At 37.1% G+C, this 19,212-nt stretch overlaps 1 protein-coding gene across 2 annotated transcripts in view; it reads left to right on the top strand.

Moving 5' to 3' along the window:
- Nucleotides 1-18,933, top strand: part of LOC121735472 (apoptosis-resistant E3 ubiquitin protein ligase 1) — a 95,325-nt gene extending 76,392 nt beyond the window's left edge. For both annotated transcript variants that reach the window (XM_042126308.1, XM_042126317.1), the window contains exons 11-17: nt 9,654-9,831; nt 10,826-10,971; nt 11,938-12,081; nt 13,203-13,373; nt 15,116-15,268; nt 17,124-17,318; nt 17,634-18,933. In XM_042126308.1, coding sequence (XP_041982242.1) covers nt 9,654-9,831; nt 10,826-10,971; nt 11,938-12,081; nt 13,203-13,373; nt 15,116-15,268; nt 17,124-17,318; nt 17,634-17,804 — 1,158 coding nt within the window. In that variant the 3' untranslated portion in view covers nt 17,805-18,933. The remainder of the gene's footprint in view (nt 1-9,653; nt 9,832-10,825; nt 10,972-11,937; nt 12,082-13,202; nt 13,374-15,115; nt 15,269-17,123; nt 17,319-17,633) is intronic.
- Nucleotides 18,934-19,212: the final 279 nt, after the last annotated feature.

Genomic DNA, 19,212 nt, shown 5'->3' with positions numbered 1-19,212 from the left:
TACCGTGGTTCGGAGGGTGCTAAGAGAACTCCTGATTCTTTATAGATACAAGTTTGGGAGTTTTGGCGTTGTATTAAGAACGGAAAACATATGCTACTATGCAAATTACATTCATCATCATCATCACTACCATATTATACATATATTAACATACTCTTCAGGTTTATAATAATATTGGGACGATTATAAACCTGAAGAGTATGTTTGCTTGAACGCGCTAATCTCAGGAATGTAGTCCGATTTAAAAACTTATTTAAGTGTTAGATAGCTCATTTATCGAGTAAGGCTATAGGCTATATCTCTATCTTAGCGTAATAATTCACGCTAAGACTAATTCGACCGAAGAAACTCAGGAAAATGTGGGGAAAACGGGGGAAATATTACAAAGGGTTTATCTCACGAACTATTAGAGCAATTTTTATGGCAATATTTGGCACAGATATAGAGTAGACCACGTGAAGGGAGTAGGGGCATAAGCTATTTTTTATGGGAAAATGTACGGTTTCCGTAAAAATCCTAATTTACGCGGGCGAAGCCGCGCGGGACATCTAGTAATATGTAGATTAATAAAAAAATTAAGAAGAAATCGGTCAAGCGCGCTTGACCGATTTCTTCTTAATTTTTTTAGTCGGCTCCTCCGCGAACTATAAGTAAAAATTCTTATACGCCAGTGATACAATGAGAATACGATGAGGAGGGTGGGAGAGGAATGGTTTAAAATATTGTCATCATGTATAATGCATACTGATAGGCTATAGCTTATTAATCCTTCGATCGCGGATTCTTGGAAATCTATTGTTTACGCGGTCGAATTGGACTGCTTGGGAGTTGATATAGGTTAAATAAATACTGTTTACTTGAAAATTTCGCTTCTATTAATATTTTAACAAATACAACTAGCACCATATATCGAAGGTATTGTTTAAGTCGGGTGTGGCACAAAAAGAAAAAAATAGGTATAATTTCTTGAAAAAAAGTATTGAAATCCCACCAAAAACATACCTGTTAAAATAGGGTCAAGTTCCTATCGGCAAATTTTTGGTCTAAAAAAGAGTTGAAATCCAATCCAATGCCAAGTTTAGATGCACTTCATCGATCGTTATCATTTTCATCAACAGCCTGATCCATAATACTTTTAAATTTGAACTTGCAGGTTTTCGTGCTATACGTAACTCTTGATTAATTCATAATTGTATAATTAGATAATAATATAATTAAATTAACCTGCCATGTTCAAATTAGAAGTATTATGGATCAGGCTGTTGATGAAAATGATAACTATCGATGAAGTGCATCTAAACTTGGCATTGGATTGGATTTCAACTCTTTTTTAGACCAAAAATTTGCTGATAGGAACTTGGCCCCATTTTAACAGGTATGTTTTTGGTGGGATAATTATAATAGTGGCTTGGCAATGAGCACTAGAGAAAATATAATCAGCGACCGACTGATTGGATTTATTGGGTACCATCGTCCACATGCGTCGTTACATACTAAAAACACTTTACGCTTGCCGTTTGTGTAAGTATGAACTACCCCAAATATGAAGTTTTATATTTGTTTGTCTTGTGCTCATTGCCGAGCCACTATAATAGTTATAAAATAAAGAAAACTATTGATAAATTCACTTAATGTTGATTTAAATTACAAAATAAGTTGAAGGCTTGGCTTGAATGTGGTCTGAAAACTTTTTATGATAGATATATTACATGGCTATGCAATATTTTGCTTGGCTCCTTTTTACATTTAATGTTAATTAACTTAAGGACAATAGCAATACTCATTTTTCCATTATTTAAACAAACCTTGTTACTTATCCACTTTATCGTCTGGACAATGTATCTGTGAATAATGATACATAAAATCCACAGATTTTTTTTATTTCAAATATTTTTTTCGGCCCAATAAGCCACTTTTTTTGGTAAAAAACGGCCATTTTTTTATTTTTTGTTACTTACCTGGTCCTATTTCACGTGTTCAATTATTATGAACGAAAATGCATGATATTTTAACACAGGGCTAACTGTAGCGCGGATTGGCGCTAGTGGACCTAAGGCAAAATATTATTTTTCGTTTATAGGGAATACTTAACATGAGCGGACAAATGCCATAGACGACTTATAATGGGTGATGTTTTAAGAGGTAAGTATAGGATTTGTTTAAAAAAACGCAAAAAAAAATATTAAAAAATGATGAAATCCGTATTGGAATAGATAAAATGATCAATATAATTTAATGTTTAAAGATGATTTCACGCAAATGTTGGCCGCGGCTCCGCTTTAGATGGTTTATGCGCAAGGTCCAATTTTGGCACACTCTCACCAACATATCGACCGGTATTTCACGAAAGGATGCTTCAATATTGGCCGCCAGTACGTCAATCGTTGCTGGTTTATCCCTGTAGACATGAGCCTTAACAAGGCCCCACAAGAAATAGTCCAAAGGCGCTTAATCACACAATCTTGGCGGCCAATTGACGACCTCAAAACGTGAGATAAACTGTTCACCGAGATGCACGATTTTGTTTTGCCCAAAATTGAAGAATTGGACATGCCTGAACTGTGCAGGTTTTAACAAGACGGTGCCACATCCCACACGACATATGAAACAAGGGCCCAATTGAGTGCCGTCTTCAGTTTATCTCACGTGGCAGCAGTGGACGAATATAGGCTAATATGATGATGATGATGATGATTATCAGCTCGGTGAAGGTCAAATTTAGTTTGGATCTTTTAATAGTAAAAATGTGTAATATTATGTTTAAATCTCAACAGCAGTTTCTATATCGGATTTAGAATTTATATAATGGTCCTGTTTTGCTATTTGTTTTGTCTAGTTAATGTTTTGGTGGGATAAACCTTATTGCTGCTGCGGGACCCTTCATGAGCGAGTCCAACTCGCACCTGGCCGGTTTTTGATAATTATAGTTAATCTTCTTACAGTAGAATCTTATAATAAATAAATAAATAAATAAATTCTTTATTGAGAGTTTCTAAGGCCCAAATTGTTAGTAACAAATATCTTAAAAACTAGGTTAGTGGGTAGTATTTTATAAGTTTTGAGTGACATTTATCTTCTAACTAGAACCCTTAAATAGTGTTCTAGTATCGGCGAGTCGTATTTTCCAGCCAGCATCTTTAGAATACCATTGGTACTCGATCGCGGTCTGCTCAGCAAGGACCATGTCTTTTTAAAAGCTTTTATTTAACTTGCTCTGTATGTATGTTACGGTGGAATTTTGGAACTCAATTTTGAAGTAGATATACTTATTTAACCGATTAAGCTGAAATTTTGCATACACGTTTAGTTTGGATGACCATGCACGATGTGGTATGTGACATCACTCTAAATCCAATATGGCCGACCATCCATAATGGCGAAGTAGTTATTTTCTATGCAGTCCTACAATATGGATATTAAATGAAAGGGCTTTTTGAGAGTAACTTGAAAACGAATGTACTGTCATTCTACATCCAATATCTCATCCAAAACACGGCAATACATAGTTATTTTTAATGCACTTCTGCAATATGAGTATCAAATGAAAGGGCTCATTGAGAGTAACTCGGAAACGAATGAAATGGAGGACGCTCATCCAAGATAGGGGAATAGTTAGTTTTAAAGCACTTATGCAATAATATGGGTATCAAATAAAAGGGCTCATTGAGCGTCGTTGTGTCGTGTCGTGTCATGTCGTGACGTGACGTGACGTGTCATATCGTGTCGTGTCGTGTCGTGTCGTGTCGTGTCGTGTCGTGTCGTGTCGTGTCGTGTCGTATCGTGTCGTGTCGTGTCGTGTCGTGTCGTGACTATAGTTGCAAAACTAGTTCTAGGAAAGTTTCTTTAAATTTGAATTGTTCAAAATGAATTTAATAAAAAAAAATATGAATTTTTATTTATGCTGAAAAATTCAAAAATCGTAAATTGCATCAATCATCGATCGCCGCCGCGCATAGAGCGTCGCCCGCCGGCCGCTATCACCGCTTCGCGCGCGCCAACTGCCACGGTTTCCGTCGAATATTTCGCCGGAATAATTCAATGGAAATATACGTGTTTGTTTGTGGTTTGTGGTGGTTGAGTGAATTATTTGTTCAGTGGCACATTACGTACTTAAGTAAAATATAAATTGCTTATCTATACTTAAGTACCTACTTCTAGGTTTAATATTATAAATGCGAAAGTGCGTCTGTTTGCCTGTCTGTCTGTTACCTCTTCACGCTCGAACCGCTGAACCGATTTTGCTGAAAATTGACATGGAAATACTTTGAGTTCCGAGAAAGGACATAGGATAGTTTTTACCCCGGAAAAATGTAAGGTTCCGGCGCGATAAACGAATTTTGGCGCAACGGAGTTGCGGGCGTCATCTAGTTTTATCATAAATTAGTAAATGCGAATGGGAAAGATTAATCTCTACTTACCTACTTATTACTTATATCCTATATTCCTATATATCCTATTGTAAGTAAATCAGAATAAAAACCATAAAAAATAAACGAACTTATATGATTAGGTATTATCAAAGAAAAGTAACCAGCCGCTATTTATCGCTAGTAATGATAATAAGCCAAAAAAGCCGTTTCTCGCCGCTTGGCTAATAATGTTAGTAACCGGCATCACATATTCTTAGATACACAACTAAAGATAAATAGTTTACAACTTCCAAGCGCAATTTTAGGGGCGCCAAAACCAAGTACCAAAAAAATTTGCCTAAGGGGCGCCAAAATCCTTTTTTTGCACACAGGCGCCAGAAGCCCTTACGGGGGCCCTGGTAGTAGATGGATGGTTTATCCATATTTCTCTTATTAAATTTGGCAAAAACAGTGTTGGTACTGCAGAGCTCAGTAATCATCGACAATTTTTATTGCTATAAATTATAATCATTAATCAGTTGTTTAACAACAGTCCAACTCAAAATGACTTATTATCGAGCAGTGCCTCGCACTATTGCATAATATAACCGGTTCCGGTCCCGCCTGGAGCGGTGCACGCGCATGCGTTCGAGAACATTCCAGTGTTGCCAACTATGGGGCTATCCCACTGAATTTAGTGAGAAAAAATACATTTAGTTGGTTTTTAGGGGGTAAAATATTTTGGGAATATTTTTGGGTGTAAAATTTTTGAAGAATGGATAACTTTTTTTGCAACAACCTTAGAGTTTGGTATCGATTTAAATAAAATTGCATAAAGAAAATTACTTCAACAGCTACTAGATGAAACTGAAACCGCACAATATGTCTCTATACTCCATAGCATACTTTATAGATAAGAGTCGTACCAGCTGACACTGCTGACAGTAGGCTGACCGATTGTAAAAAATAAAAATGTATGATTTTAAAGAATCTCAGTCTGAATAACAATTACGAGCAGAAGCAAAGGCAGCTGACGAATTGTTCTCAGCTCTAAGTGACTCAGCTACAATATGAAAATCTTTTGAAAATTAATTACTTTATTCTAATAATTCTTTATTTTATGCTAAAATAATATTTTATCTACTTACTAAAGTATAAATTGTTAAAATTATAATTTTTAGAATATAAAAATAAGTCGCTGAATGTGTTGCTAAGCGGAAAACTCGAGAACGGTTGGACCGATTTCGCTAATTCTTTTTTTTAAATATTCCTTGAAGTACGAGGATGGTTCTTACGGAGAGAAAAATTCAAAAAAAAATAATAATTTCCTGAATAAGTCTAAAAACAACACTTTTCTATACTCCCATACAAAAGATTTGGGATAATACTTAAAAGTCAAATATATAGAAGTGGATTTTCAATTATGTTAGTAACGCTAAAACTCGAAAACGGCTGAACGGGTTGGGCTAATTTTAGTCTTAGAATATTCGTAGAAGTCCAGGGAAGGTTTTAAAGTGACACGAAGTTCACCGGGACAGCTAGTATTATAATAATATTTTAAATTAAAAAAAATATTAATGTTATTAAAAGAAGCATTTATTATTAAAACTAGCTGTTGCCTGCGACTTCGTCCGCGTGGACTTCAGTTTGTAGCGCGCGGTGTCAACAAAATTGGTGTCAAAAGCTTTTTAAAACCCTCGTACCCCTTAAATCAAAATAGTCAAATTACCCAAAACAGCCGTGTAGTGTGCACATAATGTTTTTTTTTTTTTAATTAAACTTCTATATACCCAATTTTAAAGTTTATTTACTATTTAGCGTTACACAACTTAGCTGCATAATGCATTACACAACTTTAGCTTAGCCCAATGCCCATAAACTATTTAGTATTTATTATTGGTAGACTGTTGTTACTTGTTTCTGATATCTATGTTGGTAGGTGAGTTATTTAATATTTAATAACATGTATAACAATCGAAAGAATCGAAAATATTAACTCAACATGGTACCACATCTTATAGAAATACATATGAGCAAGCGATAGCGCGATCTAGGCGACTCTTGGCGCCATCTGTTCCAGTTTTTGAAACTAAATTAATTTGAACAAATTTACGCATAAGCACCCCCTTACAACCCCTTTTTCCAGTAAGAAGTAGCCTATGTCCTTTCTCAGACTATCTGTGTACAAAATTTCATTACAATCGGTTCAGTAGTTTTGGCGCTGTTGTTTTTGAATTTGATATCTAAGTTCGTAGGTGAGTTATTAGTTAATAACGTGTCATAACAATCGAAAGAATCGAAAAACTTAACTCAACATGGTACCACCTCTTATAGAAATACGCATGAGCAAGCGATAGCGCGATCTAGAGGACTCTTGGCGCCATCTGTTTTGAGTTTTTGGAACTAACTTAATTTGACCAAATTTACGCATTTTCACCCCCTTGCAACCCCTTTTTCCAGTTAAAAAGTAGCCTATGTCCTTTCTCAGGCTTTAGACTATCTGTGTACAAAATTTCATCACAATCGGTTCAGTAGTTTTGGCGTGAAAGCGAGACAGACATACAGACAGACAGACAGAGATACTTTCGCATTTATAATATTACTAGCTGACCCGACAGACGTTGTCCTGTCTTAACGATTTAACCATGATTAAAATGAGTATAGCTCCATACCAAATTTCATCAAAATAGATTAAATGGTTTAGGTGAAAATCATAGTTTATTGTGCGGAAACCGTACATTTTTCGGGATAAAAAGTATCCCTTATGAAGTCATTTGGAAACAGACATTGTATTTTTGAGTGTTCGCTAGAAAATGTCGTGATTCTAGTGTTTCGCCATAAAGCAGCCTAAATTCCGTTCCTTTCCGATGATTTTATGTTTTTACTGTAGAATAAATCTTAGGTATTATTTTTGGGAATTATAAATTAAATAATTAACAAACAAATATAACAGTACCTTAACTTTGTAGACATTTTACAAAAAATAAATTTCTGAACGCACACATGATGTCTTCAGAAAAAAATAAAGTTGTGGCTTAAAAGTCTCAACAACCAGGCCATAAGCTCCAAAAAAAAATATTTGCTACACTATTTGACAGGATTGGACAACAAATGTTTGACATGTAATAAACAAATCAGCATCTATTGAAATGATTAAGTTCATTCGAGATCATATGATTCAAGATCATTACACATATCGAGTTTTCATTATTTTTAAGATGTATTCTGCTATTCAGGACGGAAATAAATCCAACAAATCAAAAAACATGGCAATCGGTCCAGCCGTTCTCGAGTTATAAGTGTTGTAACAAACACGACTTTCTTTTATATATATAGATAGTATAGAAATATTAGTATAGATGAACATTTTAATAATAAATACAAATACATTTAATAATAAATGCTTGCTGAAGCTGTATTTCAGCGTTTTGAGCGCTTAGTAGAACACACCCTAAGTATTTTAAATATTTTGTTTTTTTGGGGATTTTTGTTGGAATTTAGTGGGTTTTGAAGTCGCTTTAGGTGGAAAATGTTGTGAATAGTTGGCAACACTGGAACATTCTAGAATCCAGTTACTCCCCGACATTGACGCGAAGCGGATGTCCCACGCTCTTTCGCGGCAAGCTTTAAATATCTCGGTAAGTCACTATTCTGCGCTTGAACTCTTGAATATTATTTAGTGCTTGTAAGTTGGGACAATCTACTTTGCTTGTACTGTAACTTGTAAGTCTGATTTTCATTTCCTACGGACCTCTCTTTTGTCACCCTCATAATTTACATAAGTACTAGTGACTCATGATCCATTAACGGATCATATCAGGGAATCTGCAGATTACCTAATACCTATATTGTAATGTGCAGAATAATCGGACAAGTGCGAGTCGGACTCGTGCACGAAGGATTCCGAACCGTTATAGAGTGAAAATAAGGAAAAAGTTGTGTTTTTTGTATGGGAGCCCCCATAATTATTCATTTTATTTTAATTTTATTATTTAACAATAAAGTACACATATAATTAAGGATTTTGTGACAAGTGTATGTCATTATGGACTACGAGCCAAAAAGACCAAAAAAATAACATTTGTTGGATAGGAGCCTCGCTTAAATATAAACTTTATTTTGTTTTTAGTATTTGTTGTTATAGCGGCACCAGAAATACATAATCTGTGGAAATTTCAGAAGTCTAGCTATAGCGGTTCTTGAGTTACAGCCTGGAGACAGACAGACAGACGGAGAGAGACGGACAGACATCGAAGTCTCAGTAATAGGGTCCTGTTTTTACCCTTTGGGTACGGAACCCTAAAAAGCGACTTTGTTTTATACTATATAGTGATAGTGAGGCACATACAATCGCCAATCTATTTTTTTACAATTTTACTGATACCTATTTAAATTTTTTATATTATAAAATACACATAATATTTTACATATTTACAACTATACAATTATTGTTAATTAAACTAAATGCATATCAGACGGTCGATACGTTATTGCATATAACCGGTCCCGCCTGGAGCGGCGCACGCGCATGCGACATGCGTTTATCGACTGTCGTTCGAGAACATTCTAGTCTCTCCCCGACATTGACGCGGGGCGCATGTCCCTCGCTCTTTCACGGCAAGCTTTAAATATCTCGCTAAGTCACTATTCTGTGCTTGAACTCTTGAATATTATTTAGTGCTTGTAAGTTGTATCATACTGTGCTTATCATCTCTTTTTCTGCACCTTCTATCATTCTTTCGTTATGAACTTAGTGTGTACGTGTGCTTGGTACAATATGGTGCGTCGCATCGGGTCTTATCGGCTGTACCGCCAGCGCTTGCACCGTGGTCCACGTAGTAGATAAATATTTCTTACTACCCACAGTAAATAGTGGTTGCGATAGTTATTATTAATACTGTATATTATACATAATATTAGTTTGTTACACTGGAAGTAACCAGTACTTAAGAGACAGGCTAGGCCTAGTTTAAGTACCAGAACATCAAATTATTCTAAATAAATAAATTCTAAATATATTATAATACTTTGCTTGAACTGTAAGTCTGATTTTCGTTTCCTACGGGCCTCTGCTAATAGTGCATTTATCACCCTCAGCATTTACATACTAGTGACCCATGATCCATTATTATTATCGGGTGGTATCAGGGAATCTGCAGATTACCTATATTGTAAAAATAAAAAACTCATCAAAATCCATTGCGTAGTTTTCGAGATTTAATCAATAAGCATAGAAAGGGTCATAGAGACAGAGAACGTGGCTTGGTTTTATACTATGTAGTGATACAATTGTTTTGTTAACAGAGTAAGCAGGAGTTCTTCTACAGCGAGTTGCGTCGCGCGCACGCACGGCACTCGCACGAGCGTCTCGCGCTGCGTGTTCTACGCTCGGAGCTGCTGCGCTCGAGTCTGCGCGCAACCAAACATTACACCGTGGCGGATTGGTGCAAAAACTTCGATGTTACGTTTCAAGGCGAACAAGGTATGTTACAAAAGCATTCGCATTCTAGAAAGTAATTTAGTAAGCCAATCACACTATTTCATCACACAGTTGTGTGATGAAAAAGTGTGTCTTAAAACAAGATCGAATATACTATTTTGCTTGTTAGTCTGGTTACTTGTAATAAATTGAATATTGTGCCAAAAATTATTTGAAAGGGCTCGGGAGTTAAGCCCTTTCAAATAATTATCCCGTTTTTATCACATTTTCCTCTGTTTCTTCGCTCCTATTAGTCTTAGCGTGATAAAATATAGCCTTCCTCGATAAATGGGCTATCTAACACTGAAGGAATTTTTCAAATCGGACCAGTAGTTCCTGAGATTAGCGCGTTCAAACAAACAAACTCTTCCGCTTTATAATATTAGTATAGATTTCTCGTAATTTCATATTTATACGTATTTTGTTTACACAAACAGCTATTTACAATCTTATATCTATTACTATATTGAAAACAATAAAATATTTACAAGTAAAATCTTTATAACTACGACCAAGCATCAGATGCGCCGTTCGCTCATTTAGTTATCACTTATCAGCTGTTTACTTCGCGGCTCGCGAATCGCGCGCCGCGCGCTGTGGATAGCGGACCGATTTCGCTAGCTGCGTACGCGGCGTATGCGACGCGATCGGCGATACTTATGTAGGTGTGTTATCGCTAGGCGCCGCGTGGCCGGCTCGCGCTCCTTAGTTCGCTTGCGAATTTTAAATGCGTGATACTAAAATCTATAATGTGATACTAAAATCTAAAATCTATACTAATCTTAATTCCCTTCATGTACATAATATATTGTATATCTAATAGCTTCAATAATTTTATATTACTAAATAGTTTAATTGCTTCCTATAAAAGTATCCTATGTCCTTTCCCGGGATTCGAAGTATCTCCATACTAAAAAAGGTAACAGACAGACAGAGATACACACTTTCACATGTATAATATTAGTATGGATTTATTTATGACGTGAGTAATTGACAGGCGTGGACTGGGGCGGCGTGCGTCGCGAGTGGTTCTCGCTGCTGTGCGCGCAGCTGTTCGACGCCAAGTTCGGTCTGTTCGTGTCGTGCCAGGACTCGCCCACCGGCCTGGTGCATCCCAACCCCGATAGACCGCCTCATCTTAAGGTAGGTTTTTGGAACGAAGTTCCTCATCGCGCGTTCCGTATCGGCGTAAAGGAGGCTAGACAGAACGGTATATTTTGACCTCGACATTTTTAAGGGTTCCGTACCCAAAGGGTAAAACGGGACTCTATTACTGAGACTTCGATGTCTGTCCGCTGTCCGTCTGTCTGTCTGTCTCCAGGCTGTAACTAAATAACCGCTATTGCTAGACTTCTGAAATTTTCACAGATTGTGTATTTCTGTTGCTGCTATAACAGCAAATACTAAAAACAAAATAAAATTAATATTTAAGTGGGGCTCTCATACAACAAACGTAATTTTGTTGGCCTTTTTTGCTCGTAATCAATAATGGCAACAGCTAGGCACTTGAAATTTACATAAAGGCCTTAGTTTTATGTCTACTTTAATAATAAATAATAATATTGAAATAAAATAAAAAATTAAGGGGGGCTCTCAACAAAAAAAAAAAATTTTGGCCTATTTTTCCTCTATAACGGTACGGAACCCTTCGTGCGCGAGTCCGACTCGCACTTGGCCGATTAATTATTTATTAGTACCTTTTTTTTTTTAATGAAATAAGGGGGCAAACGAGCAAACGGGTCACCTGATAGATAGCAACTTCCGTCGCCCATGGACACTCGCAGCATCAGAAGAGCTGCAAGTGCGTTGCCGGCCTTTTAAGAGGGAATAGGGTAATAGGGGAGGGTAGGGAAGGGAAGGGAATAGTTGAGAGTAGGGAAGGGAATAGGGTAGGGGTAAGGGGATCGGGCCTCCGGTAAACTCACTCACTCGGCGAAACACAGCGCAAGCGCTGTTTCACGCCGGTTTTCTGTGAGAACGTGGTATTTATCCGGTCGAGCCGGCCCATTCGTGCCGAAGCATGGCTCTCCCACGTATCCTGCTGAATTATAAATATAATAGACTAACCTACACATGTTTATTAAAATAGTTTTTTTATATTTATTTTAGTTAAAACATTTTGAGTTTGCCGGCAAATTGGTGGGCAAATGCCTCTACGAGAGCGCCCTGGGCGGCGGCTACAGACAGCTGGTGCGGGCTCGTCTCGCGCGATCGTTCCTTGCCCAGATCATCGGCCTGAGGGTACACTATAAGGTATGGCCATGATTTTTAAGGTTCCGTATCCAAAGAACCTATTACTTTGATGTCTGTCCGTCTGTCTGTCTGTCTCCAGGCTGTATCTCAAGAACCGCTTTAGCTAGACTTCTGAAATTTTCACAGATTGTGTATTTCTGATGCCACTATAACAACAAATACTAATAACAAAATAAAGTTCACACTTAAGGGGAGCTCCAAACAACAAACGTGACTTTTTTGGCCTTTTCGGCTCGTAATCCATAATGGCAATATCTAGACAATTGAAATTTTCACAAAATCTGCAATTATATGTGTACTTTAATATTAATAATAAAAATTAAAATAAAATAAATAATTAAGAGGGACTCCCATACAAAAAACATTTTTTTGCATACTTTCGCTTAACGGTACGGAACCCTTTGTGCGCGAGTTCGACTCGCACTTGGCCGATTATTGTAATTTCATCATACTATTAATATTTAATTAGATGCATTTGAGACGAAACTCTCAAAACAAACGACTCAAATATATATTTTTTTATTTCCAAAGTAGTTGATGTTATAAAGATTGTGACTTCCTAACCAACTCTCAAGAATTAGAATTGTCTTTTCTTACATTATTGATTCTTTTAAGTACTTACTCATTAAGTCGGCTTGTAATGGGGCTGGTAGAGTTTTATTGCATTTTTCGTCTCAGCACTAGAGTACATGCGGCGTAATGTTTAACGTTGAATGTTTCGACTACAGCAACGCTTCGCACTCTCAAACAAATTCATTCACGTTTCAAATAAACATAAGCACATTTGAAGCTGCGCTATGAAGCAGTGTACCCATTGCACACTACAGATTCGTCCATACTAATATAATTAATTCGAAAGTGCGTCTGTCTGTCTATCTGTCTCTCTGTTGCCTCTTCACGCACAAACCGCTGAAGCGATTTTGCTGAAATTTGGCATAGAGATACTTTGAGTCCCGGGAAAGGACATAGGATACTTTTTATCCCGGAGAATGTACGGTTCCCGCGCGATAAACGAGTTTTGGCGCAACGGAGTTGCGGGCGTCATTTAGTTATGTATAATAAGTTACAAAGGTTTTTTTTTTAAATGCGGTACATAATGTCAAATGTGCATCATTTTACAGTACTTTGAGCAAGATGATCCCGAGCTGTACCTGTCGAAGATCAAGTACATTCTTGACACGTCGCTCGACTCGGCGGACGCGCCCGAGTTATACTTCGCTGATGACGTATACGACTCGGCTGGTAAACTACGAGAGACGAAAGATCTTATACCGGATGGCGCTAGCATTAGGGTCAGTATGAAATTATTGTAATGGATATTATGCATTGTGCATAGTATAGTACGGGAATATTAGTTGGTATGTTTTCAGGCATCGTCATATTATATGTGTTAGAGCAGGGGTCACCAAATGGCGGACCGCGGTCCGCATCCGGACCGCCGACCCATTGTTTGCGGACCAAGTATTCTCGAAAATGAACTTCGTTAGAAATAAATTTCGGTCCCGACTTACTGATGAGTGATGAACATCTCCAGGATTTAATATCAATAGCTTGCACCTATTTCACTCGAAACATCAGAGAGATAATTAGCTACAAAAATTGACACTTTTCTCATTGATATGTAAATACCTTTGTAATTTCCGTATTTACCTCTGATTAATAAATATATTTAATTTTTTATTGTGGACCCCGAAGGTCATTTCATTTCTTACAACGTACCCCGAGCGAAACTAATTGGTGACCCCTGTGTTAGAGACTGTATTGTGTCCATATTACAATACCTATTATACAGGGTGTAACAAAAACAAGTGATAATACTTTAGGGTGTGTACGTGTTCCTTGTAGAGAGTTCACTGTGAAAGTAGCAGCGCTGAAAGACCAAAATTTTTTTTCACTTTTGTATGGGGAAACTCGTGACGCTCGGGCCGTTGCCCATACAAAAGTGAAAAAAATTTTTCGTCTTTCAGAGCTGCTACTTTCACAGTGAACTCTCTACAAGGAACACGTACACACCCTAAAGTATTATCACTTATTTTTGTTACACATTGTATATATATCTGGGCTTCAAACTTTCATTGCTATAACAGTAGTTAGGTACTCGCCTTTAAACAAACTCATATTGGAATGACACGACTTACGGCCGCACTCACTCACTTTAATTAAAGTGAAGTAATCATTAAATATTTCCGCGTGCAGCCATTAGGTTATGTTAGCGAACCTAACCTAACCGATACATTGCATTTAAGAGAGACACGGACTTACTGCATAACATGAATTGCTTTTTTAAAGAGCTTATGCTGTCCCATTGCGGGGTAATGGCCTCCTCCGAAGTCAATCCGCTCGATCCAACGCAGCCGTAGGCCAGCCTGGCTCATACTTGTCTAGCTCGTCGCGCTTTTTGGATGCCGGCCACGGCGGCCCGCCGTCGTCTTTTATCTGGCACCCATTCCAATTGCTTATTATCCCAATTTATATAAACTTTTAAACGAAGTTCCTTATGGCGCGTTCGGCGTTGCGAAAAGAGGCCTTCGCCCTCGACACTTTTTTATTAGTACCTGCATAGTATACTGTATAGCAGTGTTTTTCAATCTTTTCGATTTCGCGACCCCTTTACAGATTTAAATATACTGGCGACCCCCTCGTGTCATAGAAAGCCAAGCCAATAGGTAAGTAATGATTTATCTATTATATGTCAGCTTTTTCTTTCTGTCGGCGACCCCCTGAGTAAGGCTTCGCGACCCCCCCCCCCCCTAGGGGTTGCGATCCACAGATTGAAAAACACTGCTGTATAGTATCAGAGGGCGTTGATAGTATTCCTGTGCATCAACTAGATGGCGTTTTTGAGAATAAACAGCGACGCGTTGTTAGTATTTCTGGGCGTCAATAGATAGCGTTTTTTATAATTTTGTTAAGTGTATAATATGCTTACAGGTTTTTTGAACATAATATGAAATAACTTCGTTCCATTCGGGTGTCCCTTGACACCTCTCAAGTTTTTCCTCTAATTAATTATCATTATTGTTGTTTTGCTCAGGTAACGGACAACAACAAGCTCCAATATCTGGACGCGCTAGCTCAGTGGCGTCTCGGCGCGCGCTGGCGGCACGAGACGGACGCGTTCCTGCGCGGGCTCGGCCTGCTAGTGCCCGACCACCTGCTAGCCATCTTCGACGAGAACGAACTAGAGGTACTCGAGGTAGAGAGTAGTTTTTATTATAGTGCTTTAGTTTTAGCAGCTTTGCTCGATTTTTAGGGGCTGCGAATTTTAATTGCGCGGATTTTTTTCGCACTTCTGTAACACATTGAATCTTATGAAAGTATCCACACGACTCGCGATAAAATTTCGCGGTATATGAATAAATTCGCGCGAATAAAATCTGCGCGGCTAAAATGCGCAGCGCGGATAGCCAAGGGTTTTTTTTTTTCAATGAAGTAAATCCATTCCATGGCGCTTTTGATTAGCAAACATTGATGTTTGCTAATCAAAAGCAAATCAAGGTGACCAACTAGTAAAGTTATTGAAAAGATTTCAAAATACCTCAGATACCTTTTCAATTTGCATTCGATTTAAATCTCGACGCACGACGCAGCGCGCCGTGTGTACACCTTGGTTATTTGTATGTAAAACAACGCAACGCTGACGCACCGCGCCGTGTGGACTGGCTTTTATTTCTCAACCGTTGGTAAAACGGCTTATTAGTTTTAGTTAGCTATCCTAATACTATTATATCAATAAAAGTATTTACGCAGCGTAGTATTCAAGTCTTTGTCTGTCATTTGACGTTTACCATGTTTTAATGGGCATTGTCCAAAAAAAATCACATGTACTTTTTATATTATTTTTCGTTAAAATAGGGTATTTTAAGAATATAAATTAAATAATTTTGAAATTCATTGGCTAGTTTTTTCTCAATAAATTTTTAAAGTTTCGCTCTGACGTCATCATCGGCGACCAATAATTGACCTCTGCAGTATGTTTTTTCCTTTCAATCTTATTTATAATGTCTGGTTCGTCAAATGCAAGTTCTCATTATGTGAAAGCTGATACGAGAAGCTTACCAAAAGTTCGAAACGTAATGTTGGTCAAATTTATTGCTAATTTAACGCCATTGAAGGTCAAACAAAGGTTAAACATATTTGTTAAAAAATATAAGTAACTAATGGGTATTTTTTTCGTTTATATACAGAAAAACGATCACTGACCTTATTCCTCGAAATGTTTTTGTAATGAGCAAAATTAAAAAAAAATGGACAATCCCCATTTCATATGAAATGAATTAAATATTTAACTTATCATTAATCAATCATATCACTATAATAACAGTTGTGATCGGATGTTATAATAGAATACTAGAGATCGCCCAATGGTCGAAATTCGACCTCAGATAAAAAAATATACAAAATATTGACTTTATTATTTTTTAAACATAAGTAATTCCTGCGACAGGCTCAGATTAATAAAGTCAAATGATGACAGATTGGCCGTGTATACATTTTCTAACAGTATTTACGATTCAATAAAAAATAATAAATCTATTTTCAATTTGACAACAGACTTCAAAGTTCAACCAAAAATTAGTACAATTCGATGACAATTCGTATGTATAGGCTTGGCCTTTGTGTGTGTGTTGTAGTGTGTGTAATTTTTTTTTAATTTTTTTAAATTTCAAAATAATATTAGCTCGATGCATTCCTTCACCATATAAACTATGATGCTTTGTTCAAACCTACGCGACCAAGCGACTGCGAAGCGGGAGCGTCAAGTTGTCAAATGGCTACTCAAATGGTTTAAAAAAAGAAGTCTATATAGTTTTAGTTATGTACAGTTCAATACACATTTGTCAACTTGACGCTCCCGCTTCGCAGTCGCTTGGTCGCGTAGGCTTAAACAAAGTATTACTGTGCGAAATTTCATGCACCTACGTTTCCCCATTTTTCGTAAAAAGGGTTACAAAGTTTTTCGCTCGCGTATTACTATTATGGTTCTAGCTGCTACCTACCTGGCTTTCGCATACAAATCAATATATATTGATACGTTTCAGCTATTGGCGTGCGGTTCGGGCGAGGTGTGCGTGTCTGACTGGCGCGCGCACGCACTGGTGGTGGGGGCGGGGCGCGAGTGGGAGCGGCGCGTGGGCTGGCTGTGGGCGGCGCTGCACTCCTTCAGCGCGGACGAGCGGGCGCGGTTGTTGCAGTTTACTACGGGCTGCTCGCAGCTGCCGCCTGGCGGGTTTAAGGTGGAACTTTCATTTTATAATATTTCATTTTATAAGTCCGGCATCAATCAATCAACAGAAATTAACATTTTTAAAGCCATCGGCTTAGGTAAATACAATTCTTGAAACTACTAAACTGAAAACTGAACAGCTTGTTGTGTGCCATCTAGATCATCATCATCATAAACAAAACAGTGTCATCTAGTGTATACATACAAAATCTTTTTTTAAGTAAGTATATTAACTTTTGAAGATGCACTTTGGATTAATTTATTAGTTTATCCATTTCATACTTATTATTTGACATTTTTTAAGAATCATTACATTCCGTTCCAGGAATTGAACCCGAGATTCCAAATAACCGCCGCGCCGACGTTTGGCGCGTTACCCACCGCGCATACTTGCTTCAACCAGCTGTGTCTCCCGGACTATGACTCATACGAACAGATGGTGCATGCTCTGCTCTGGGCAATCAATGAAGGAGGAGAGGGCTTCGGTATGATTTGAACTGTAAGAAAGAGATGGGGATATTGTTAGACAGATATAGAGTATTACGAGTACCCTCGATAAGATTTTGTTGTTTGGTGCCTTTTTCGCAAAGTCCGAATAATAATAGTAACCGAATGCATTTGAAATGTCATTATAATGTTAGAGTGTGGCGGAGAAATATGTTGAGTTCTTTTAGAAGGTGATCCTTCTGAATTGTTAAAGAGAGGTGGCTAGATATTACAAAATGGACGTAGATAAATAGCTGATCTAAATTTTTTTGACACAATCCATTTTGTTCTCGAATAATGGCACAATTACAGCGCAACTATTTTCTTAATGTCACTCCGCAATCATCTATATGAAAGACTTAAAAAAGTGGTAATAAAGTACATTATTGAAAATGTATAATACATTATGCCTATAACAAGTTAGGTTATAATTTTATGAAAAGTACACGGTGAGAGTTTACTTTTTGACATGACATGAAATCATAATTAGATGAAGCATTGACATTGCGTAATTATTATTATTATCTATATCATGATGTTATGAGTTATGACTGAATACCTCGTGTACACTTTCAACCCCGTTGTTATGAAAATAAGTTTCTAGTCATTTGAAGTAGCTATTTTCAATGAACATTAAAGTAAATTAGACGTAATACTTAGAGGCTTTATATGGTTGACATGTAGTTTTAGTTTTAGTGATTGCTCAGAATTTTTTAAATAATTTTATACATGAAATAAAAAATCAATTTTAATTTATAAATAAGTATAGAATATAGGTATTTTCTATACTTAATAAAATAATGAAAGGCAGAGTTTTTAGATATAAAGTAAACGAAATCCTGCCAACATGGAGTCCAACAGCGGAGGAATTGAAAGTGACAATAACGATAGTCCATCTAAAAGGTTGGTGAAGACTGGCTAATGACGCCAGGTGTAAAATATTGTACGTTAAGTGTATTTTAAACTGTTTCGTTTAATAAAACATACATTACAGCGATGAAATTATCTCAGAGAACAAAAATAAGTTTGGCAAATACTCAGTAGCCTAAACTGTAAACTGGTGTTGGTACTTAGCGTACATTTGAGTTAACATGAATCATGATGTGACAAATTATATATCTTATATCTTTAAACGAGCAATAATTGGGATCTCAGAATCGGCTCCAACGATTTTCATGAGTATAAGTATAGGGGGTTTCGAGGGCGATAAATCGATCCAGCTAGGAATCATTTTTAGAAAATGTCATTTCTTTTGTGTTTTATCGAATACCGAGCAAAGCTTGGTCAAATAGCTAGTTTTCTTATTCTAACTAACGTAAAATAGTATAATCATCTCGTTTTAATTTATGTAAACTCGAACAACGCAAACGTGGTCACTCAGCCGTCGCTTATAAACCAGGCCGAGCCAGTCCATACGG

The sequence above is a fragment of the Aricia agestis genome, chromosome 2 (genome assembly GCF_905147365.1).
Source record: "Aricia agestis chromosome 2, ilAriAges1.1, whole genome shotgun sequence".
Lineage (NCBI taxonomy): Eukaryota > Metazoa > Arthropoda > Insecta > Lepidoptera > Lycaenidae > Aricia > Aricia agestis.
This window is presented reverse-complemented; position numbering and strand designations above follow the sequence as displayed.